Below are 9038 nucleotides of genomic sequence, written 5' to 3'. Positions count from 1 at the left end.
CTGCTGGATTTCAGAGGTTGCTCAGATTTGCTACAGTTTACTTTAAAAGCAGAAGATGAGAAAGGAAAGAGTACATATCTCCTGTGCTTCACTTCCAGGGAATTCAGGTCCAGAGCTCAAATTCCTGCTCTGTTTGCATCAGAAAAATCTGGAGTTGTTTTCAGTGCTTGGGTTCAGGGTGAGTGTTGCTTTCTGTCCTGCCTTTCCCAAGGTGCCCACACATAGTATCCTGGATTTTACCTTAATTCAAGCCAAACACCCTGGCTTAAACCTTGGAGCTATCACAGCCACCCAAACCTTCCCTGAACAGAATTTCAAAAGCCAAAAGGCAGATGGAAGCTGCTTCACTCATGCACAGAATGGCTACAAATAACAACTGTGAGTGTATTGACAAATGGCTGAGAAGATGGTCTGGTTTCACTTAGGGGCTGGAAGGACCCCAGTGGATTGTCAATGCAAACATCTTGCCTGGACCATGTTCCAGGAATGCTGTGGTCCAAGTAGTCCTGTTACTTCAGCACCAGCACTGGGGGACCACATATCCCTTCATACTAAGGGGAAAAAAGGCAGCCAGCAGCAAAGCAATACCTAATACACAGCTGACACCAGATTTTCCAAGAAATTCAGCCTCACTTTAACACAAATTAGAATTACTATTTTTGGGCTGTTTGGGGTTTGTTGGTTGGGGTTTTTTTACAGTCTTGGTTTGTGGCCAAAGGAGCTGCACTGGGGGCCCTGCCCTAAGCAGGAGTGCTGGAAATCATCCTCTCTATCACAAGCAGGATGCTCTGTGAAGTGGAAAGCAAGAAACCTCCCTAGTTTCTTGTTATTACCTGTTATTCTATATTTAGTTCACTTTCAGGGTAGTTTGCAAGGAATATTTTGCACTGGTTGCAAATACTGTCATTCTGGGAGCAGCAGGGTCCAAGGGGGCTGCATTTTGGTGGATTTCATCTTTCTGTTCCCTCACAGAGTCAACTCAAATACACATTTCCTTTTGGACACACTCTGGTTTTAGTCTCTCCTTTTCCCCAGTAGCAACCTATGATGCTTGGGACCTCTGCCTGCCTCCATGCTGAGGTGAAGCTGGTTAACGAATTTATGCATTATTAGGGGGTAGGGGCACAAACCCCACAATCCTGAAAGTTTCACCTTTTCAAGAAGCAGCTGGGAACAGCAAGCAGCCCTGGCTGTGAGCATGGCTAATCCAAGAGAGTAGCAGGAGCCCTAGATTTTACAAGGAAGCATATATTCCTGTATTCATTTCCTTATTTTCTTGACAGGGCCCATGGCACAGCTTATCAGGCCATCTGGAGAGCACATTATGTTCTCGGTAGACTGCACAGACAGCTCAGGGGAGCTCAGACGTATTCACTTGGTATCAAACTTCTTGCTGCTTACCAGCTTTACCACCTGCCTTGCATCTTGGCTGGTGAATGGCTTGTTCTAGGGCTTGGCTCACAAAGTGTTGAATTGTCCTACTGGCATTACAAAGGAGCTGCAAGAGCTTAGACCCTCTTATGAGCAGAGAACATCGAAATCCAAGACTCATCCATTAGAATGTGTTTATTGGGAAATATATTAGAACTTGGGTAACAATTCACAGTGAATGGTCAAGCTTGGTCCCTCTCCACAGTCCATCCTTGCTTAGTGGAGTGTCCTGCCTTTCCAAATGGCAGTGGGACAAGACTCCTTCACTCATTCAATGGCTTCCATGACTTCCATCACGAGAGTCCGTGGTCCTGTCATGATGAGGCTGCTGATGGTCTGATAGTCCAGATGCAAAACATACACACCATTCACTGAGAAAACAAACTGGCACACCTGAAAGAGAGGAAGGGCAGGTTACCTTTCGCCATTCTCTCATAGCACCATCTGCCATGAGACTGGAGCCAGAGGCCGTGATGCAAATAACTTGCCTCAAAATCCTTGAAATCCTAAAGCATCCCCACTCTGTAGTCACACTAATAATCACAGTGCTACAATCACTGTATCATAAAAAATGGGACCGAAGAGGTTTACACTGTGAGCTAACAGAGGAAAAGAGTCTCATTTATGAGCAGTGGTTCATTTCACAGATGGAAATGAGGCACAATATTAACATCTAGCAATTTGGTAGTAAATGAGATTAGGTAAGGAGAAATTAACTGAGCTCTTGAGTAAATGAAACAAATTCATCCATCCCCTTCCAATCCTGCCTGAAGCAAACAAGGAGTCACACTCTGCCTCTGAAGAATCCCATTATGTCAAATATCCATATGACTTTAGACTTATATCAGCTTGTAGAAATTACACCCTCACTGCTGGTGTTTTTATAGGGAACTGGGAAAATCAACATTCCTTTCATTCATGCTTAAAACTCTGCACATGAAATTCATACATGCCTGGGCCTAAAATGAGTTTCAAGACCTCAGTTCATTTCACCTGAGCTGGAAATACTGGAAGTTACTTGATGAATCAAATCAAGGCATCAGTCTAAGGTTATTAAGGTTTGGTGTACATGGAAAGCAGCTCCATGCAGAACTCCATTGCTAATGGCAGGGAAACAAAATGTGTTACATCTCAGGAGCTGTGAGAGCAGGTGATTCAGGATAAAGCTCTGCCTCCTTACCAGCTTCACTGGGGTTATATAAAGTCATTGGTGCTGAGCTGGGAATTCTCTGCTTTGTTTTCAGCAGCACAAACAGTTTTGACATCTTCAAAATCAACCACAGGGATGGTTTAGGTTTGATGAAATTTTTAAAGTTTTAGTTGCTCACAGCTCCTGTGCTGCCCTGGACAAGGCAAATCCTCTGCTGTGCCACCAAAGATGCAAAGAGCATCCTTCCCTCCACCTCTCCCAGATCTCCAGTGCAGGAGTTGGGATTATCATGGAGGATGTGTTCAGCTCAAAAATCTCTAACAGGACATAAATCCTACTTTCTGTTAAGTCACCATGACTAAGAAGTACCTTCATCCCTGCAGCAGCAGCAGGTCCTCCTGGGTCCACTGCCTGGATGTGGCAAGGTCTTCCTCCTCGGACCACAAACCCCCAGCCCACTGCATCCCCCACAATCTACAAGCAGAACAAAAGGGTTTTAAATATCAGTGAATGGGCTGGATGGAGGAGATGCAACAGTCCTTAGAGAGATGGAGAGCTCTGCTTCTGATCCTAATCTGTCACGGATGGGAGAGAAAGGGCTGTGCATCAAGTGACATGCAGAACTGATTAATTGCTCTCTGCAAAGCTGCTTTCTGCTTAATATTCCCTGCCAGCAAGTGCAGAAGAGTGAAGCACAGGCAGCATCAAGTTGAAGTGTAAGGCATGCACCAAGAGCGTGCTGAGAACGTCTCCAGAGCATGCACACAGTGCCTTTTCCTTGGCACAGCAGAGCCTTTCCAGGGTGGAAGTAGGCACTCCTGACTTTTCCCACTCTGATCTCAGTCTGTCAGAGTGGTTTGCTGTAATACTGAGGCCATCTGATGTGCTTAAAAGAGAAAAGGAATTCCCAAGGGACTTTGCACATTACCCATATAAATAAATAACAGCAACTGCAGAGCTAAGCAGCAGGAAATGAGCCATGAAAGGCCCAGGCTGGCAGAGTTGAAGGGCAGGGCAAGAGCATTCAGAAGGAGAATGAACCACACGTTCTCATACATGCCACGCTAATCACCAGCTTTCTTTTTCTTGCTCCTTCCCACCAATTCCTACAGCACACTTCATTTGGGAACCTGATCCACAGCTCCTTTTGTAACCCCACTTTTTGTCAAACCAGTATGGCAAGGCAGTCCTCATGCTTCCTACACTGGTTGCTGTGAGATTCCCCGTTTCAGAGGTGGGCAGTGAAGGGATGGGAAGTTTTACACATGATAGGATCTGCAGGGCAGGAGCTGTATGGCAACATTCACACCCAGCACCCACCAGCCCTGCCTTGACCAGTGCTGCAGCTTTAGAAATAATTATAAAAACAAAACCCCCAAACTCGGGTTGTCTGCAGCATCCTGGAGATTTGGCAGTGTGTTTATTTTGTCCATGAAAAAAGCCCATCATAAGGGTTAAGAATGGCCCTTGGATGTTCCCCCCATTCATTGCTGCTCCATAGGATGCTGATGGATCACATTAACACACCAGATCTGCAGAGGAACCTGCAAGATGCCTAAAGCCATGCATAAAGCTGTGTGACACAGAGGATGAGTGTCACAATCTCACCTGTCACAAGATTCACAGCTTTTAAAGTTTCCATAGAACTGAATGAAACAGAGTTTTTCTGTCCAGGAAACATTCTCCTTCCTGGCCTACCATTTAAAAATACATTAAACTATTGTGGGGACTGAGCACATTTTCACCCACAAAAATATGTGAAGACATTGCCCCATCAAGAGTCACCAAGAAAAAGCCAAGATGATGTGACATGCAATCAAAGTCTAAACACAGAGAGGTCAGAGCAGCCAACAGAAAGCCATCAAAGAGCAGGCAGGGAGCTGGATACTGATGGATTAGCAACACCATTTGCAATGGTCACTCACAGTCAGTGTTTTCTTGACGTAAGGGGCCCCAGGGGACAGGAGCTCTTCATTGGTGACAGGTCTCTTTAACACTAGAGCAGAAGGTGACAGATTCTATCAGAATCAAGGGGTCTGTACAGTAAAGTGCATAACGAGGCAGCCTGGGGATTACCCTGGGCTGGAAAACAGATATTAGAACTAGCTGCAGTTACTGCACACAGAAATCTTTGCATTCATCTCAGTGTTTTTCCAAAAATTTGCACAGCTTTTCAAATCAAGCCCCAGAGGTGAGACTGACCCTGTCCTCTTGATGGGTTTGGACCTGGGGTTTGAGCTAGCCTGTGCTCTGAACTAACAGATGTATCCCATGTGACAACAGGGCAGTGCAGAAGGCCAGACCTGATTTTGGGTTGCACTCAGCCACAGGAGGGAATACCAACGTAGGAGCAGCACTGAAGTAGGAGTTGGAGTTTCCAGAGAGGGAAGTGATGCTGCTCCTTCGAACTGCTGACACAATTTTGATCTCCTTGTTGGTCTGGACTGAAAGAGGCAGAAATAACAATTGATCAAGGAAGAAACAGACTAGTTTAAAATAACATTTTCCCCTGAGCCTGACCCACACCTGAAAGGTAAGCATGCACTGAAGATGCCATTGGAGCTTAGAAAGAATAAAACGAGCTTCAAAGATGAAGAGCTGAGCTGATGCTAAGTTGAGTTACTTTACTGTGATGGGGAGCTGTGACAGAGACTGCCACTGCATTGTGACATCCACCACAAACCAGTGGGATGGGTGGTCACTTCATGGGATACCTGGAGGAACATCCCACTCTGTGGTGGAGCAATACCCTCAGCTGTGACATACTTTGGTGGTGTAATCCTTTCTTTCCTACCCCTCCACAAATACACCCATAGTTACCAGAGAGAAAGCTGGTGTTGCCTGGCTCTGGGTTGAGCTTGCGAAGACAGAAAGGGCTATCAGGGCTTTCGGAGAGGGCACGAGAAGAGTTTTCATTGAGTAACTCTGTGAGTCGTCGCCTCCGCCGAAAGTTGATCCAGAAGTGGTAGAGGATGTCACTGTCAAAGAAGTGATGCCGATTGGAGACTAGGAGAGAACAGGGGAGGAGGGAGAGACTGAGGGGTGCAAAAAAATATAGACAGCAAATATCCTGATGGACCCTGATGAGTGGCTTTTAATGTCTCTGTGTTTTACTTCAGTTTTTCTGACCATTTGAGAATGCTGCCTGCAGGGAGGGAGGAAGAGCAGGGCCACTTCCCCAGGAGGTGCCATCTCCCCAAGAGGTGCACCCAGTGTCACATCCCTCCACCTGCCCCTGTCCTAAGACACTCAGAGGACTCCCTTTCTTCCGAATTGGAAGTTTAATTCCAACAGATGGTTATGATCTCTAGCCAAGCAGAGCTGAACATTACATCCTCACACCCCAGCCCTCCAAACCCAGGGTGGATCCCAGTCCTGTGGCCGGCGGCTTTGAAGAATCAAAGAGCAATAGCTCAGATTTCAACTCCAAGCCTTTGTGGGTGGTGGAAGATTGCTCCGATTTCAAAGGTCACCAGCTCCAAACATAGAACTAAAAGGCTCCATTGCCATCTCCAAGTGGGCACTTGACCAGCACTTGTTGCATGACATGAATGGGGATTTGTTCCTAGCACAGCCTTGACAGCTATGCTCATCCCTTGCTTTCCAGCCTGGCTCCAGCCAGGCCCTCACTCACCATGCTGAATGATCCCATGCTCCAGCAGTGCCCGTCCCAGCTCCACTGCTTCCTGTCGGTTCTCCACTTCTCCTTCCTGAACAAGCCAGTCAATCATCTCACAGCCCAGGAAAGTCCTCTGGTACTTCACTGAGTTCTCCTCTCTCACCTTCAGAATTGAATCTTCCACGCTCATGAGCCTGGCACAGAGGTGGGACAAGACTCCCGTGATGCTGTACAGCTCTGCCATCCCTTGTGGGAGATGCAGCCAGCCAAAGCAGGGACAAGGTTCCCATGAGATGCCCAGCCCTGCCATCCCTCATGGAAACTGCAGCCAGCCAAAGCAGGGACAAGGTTCCCATGAGATGCCCAGCCCTGCCATCCCTCATGGAAACTGCAGCCAGCCAAAGCAGGGACAAGGTTCCCATGAGATGCCCAGCCCTGCCATCCCTCATGGAAACTGCAGCCAGCCAAAGCAGGGACAAGAGACACAGGCAAAGCATTACAGCCAAAATATTGCTGTCTGGGAGCAGTGGGAAGGAAGGGAGGGAGAAATGCAGAGCTGCAGTCAGGCACTTTTGTAAATGTTCACAGCGGAGGCAGCAGCTTCAGCAAAACCAGTTCAGCTACGACCTCAACTAAAGGCTGCAGGGGAAAGCCAAGCAAGTGATCAAATATGAGCAGCACACGGCACATAGTCCAAAAGGAAGGAGAAGGTGGGTTTCAGGCAGCACATATTCCGTTTGCAGCACATGTGAGAGCTAAATGCAGTGTCTCCACGAGAGGGTGCAGCTGGCTCAGCCATGAGAGACGCTGGCTGGATGCTCTCCCCATCCCACGGCCACTGCTGCGGGTCAAAATCAAAGGACAAGGGATGCACATCTGCCAAAGGGGCAGGGAGACACCCGAAATCACCACCCGCCTGGAAGAAAGACTTCTCCTTCAGTGCCAGTTTGTGACTCTGATGACCAAGGTGTGAGGATGTGAGGATGTCAAGGGGCTGTTAAAGGACCTGGGTCCAGAGGGTGGCCTGGGATTGAACCCTGGGAAGATGGCTTGGATCTAGAACCGAAACAATCAACACAAAGAAAACTAATCACTTGGAGGTGGGAGGAGTGTTCTTTACTGTCTAAGAATCATCTGTTCCTTTACAGATTTTGCACATGGGTAAGAGAGGCACAGGGACCCAGGCCCACAAGGGTCCTGAAAATCCCATATCCTGCTGACTTCAGTGGGACATAAATCCTAATGGAGCTGGTGGAAGCAGCTCACCTCAGGAGGCTGGAAGAGTGCTTGTGGCACGTACCCATCTCAGGAGCACTCAGACTGAACTCTAGCACTTCCCTCTACCAGATCCCAGAACCTGCACTTGGGCTGGATCCCTTGGAAGCATCCATGAGTTCAAAGTACAGCTGCTGTCCCAGCCCAAAGAATTTCAGGTGTCCTTCAGCTGTAAGAGGGCTCAGAAAACAGCATTTCCAAATGGGACAGCGTGGGGTACAGAGCAGGAAGAAGAGCAAAGCCAGTGGTAGCTGTGACTCCCAGCTGCAGAGCACCAGTAGCCAGCACAGCCAGCAGAGCACACTCCCAGCACTGAGAAGGACTCACATACTTCTCATAAAGACTCTGCCCTCGCATGAACACCTTCACATCCTTACTGAGAGGGAAGGTCCCATCATCCTTGCGGAAGCGATACAGCAGCTTGGCATCCTTGTAGTCCGAGTGCTCATCACACACTGGAAGAGTTCAGAGCAGGGATGTCAGTCTGTGAGGGACAGACAGCACTCACACTCAGCAGGGTGTTGCCTCCAGGTTAAAAGCTGTGAGGGCTGTATGTCATGTCCTTCTCCATGCCCCTTGTACCATGGAGCAACCAGCATCCAAGCCTTGGCTCCCCAAAAATTGGCTGCTCATGAGTGCCTGGAACTGGTGGGAGAGGTCAGTCCCACTGAACAGGCCTCAGGAAAGCCAGAGTTGGAGTCTGCATTTTGATCCAGACACTAAAATATTCATCAGGGGAAAAAAAAAAGAGATTTTTTTTTTTCTTTTAACTGAATTGTTGATTTTTGGGTTGCATCTAAAAGAGAACAAATGGAATTGTCTCAATCAACTATTTTTAGAAAGTTCAGCCACATGTAAGCAGACTTGGAGGACAGAGGGAAAAAACCCCCACACTGCATCCAAACCCCTATAAAATCATCTCTGTCTATCAAAAATACTTGTAAGCTAAAATATATACTGACATTAACTTTTCCACACCATTTTGTGCCTACAGTGCTCAATTCATTTGCATGGCAAAGTGACTTCAAGAGAGCCTTTCTTCAAAACGAGGTGCATACACCTGAAATAACCAAATCTGTATGAAAAGCCTTAGCTTCAACTTGGGGCTGAGCACACAATCTGTAAATGCATGGATGCTACAACCTTGTAATGTTTAGAAGGTAAATATTTGTGATACAGCTTTGAGATAATGTTGCCTGAAACAGATTCCTAAGCTACAAATAAATAAATAAAACAAAATATAACAAAGACCAAAAAAAAACCAGCCCAAAAATCACAGTCTAGCTCTTAAGTCAGCCTGCCTTCAGGTCCATCCAGCAGAAGAAAGAAGAAACACTAGTAATTTTAAAAAAACAGAGTTAAGAATGTGCCTGGAAAACAAAGAAAATTAGTGAAAGGGGAAAAGAAAAACCACTAATGTTTCCTCACTAAAGTAATGTCATCCATTAGAGTGAAATTCAAAAGATGCAAGATACTTCTTGTGAAAATTTTAACACTTTTTCATCCTTCTGAGCAGACCAGCAAAACCACATTCCCCTTTTGGTGAGCAGCAAATGCCAAAAC

At 46.8% G+C, this 9038-nt stretch overlaps 1 protein-coding gene across 1 annotated transcript in view; it reads right to left on the bottom strand.

Moving 5' to 3' along the window:
- Positions 1 to 1624: 1624 nt before the first annotated feature.
- The window catches only part of DEPTOR (DEP domain containing MTOR-interacting protein), a 15834-nt gene continuing 8420 nt past the window's right edge, over positions 1625 to 9038 (bottom strand). The window contains exons 3-9 of the mRNA XM_009079207.1: positions 7807 to 7930; positions 6216 to 6394; positions 5402 to 5587; positions 4885 to 5025; positions 4507 to 4577; positions 2951 to 3055; positions 1625 to 1824 (exon numbers count right to left, since the gene is read on the bottom strand). Of these exons, the coding sequence (XP_009077455.1) occupies positions 1699 to 1824; positions 2951 to 3055; positions 4507 to 4577; positions 4885 to 5025; positions 5402 to 5587; positions 6216 to 6394; positions 7807 to 7930 (932 nt within the window). The 3' untranslated portion in view covers positions 1625 to 1698. The remainder of the gene's footprint in view (positions 1825 to 2950; positions 3056 to 4506; positions 4578 to 4884; positions 5026 to 5401; positions 5588 to 6215; positions 6395 to 7806; positions 7931 to 9038) is intronic.

Source organism: Acanthisitta chloris, unplaced genomic scaffold, assembly GCF_000695815.1.
Source record: "Acanthisitta chloris isolate BGI_N310 unplaced genomic scaffold, ASM69581v1 scaffold3787, whole genome shotgun sequence".
In the NCBI taxonomy this organism is placed as follows: domain Eukaryota; kingdom Metazoa; phylum Chordata; class Aves; order Passeriformes; family Acanthisittidae; genus Acanthisitta; species Acanthisitta chloris.
Note: the sequence above shows the minus strand (reverse complement) of the source record. Positions and strands in the feature narration are given on the sequence as shown.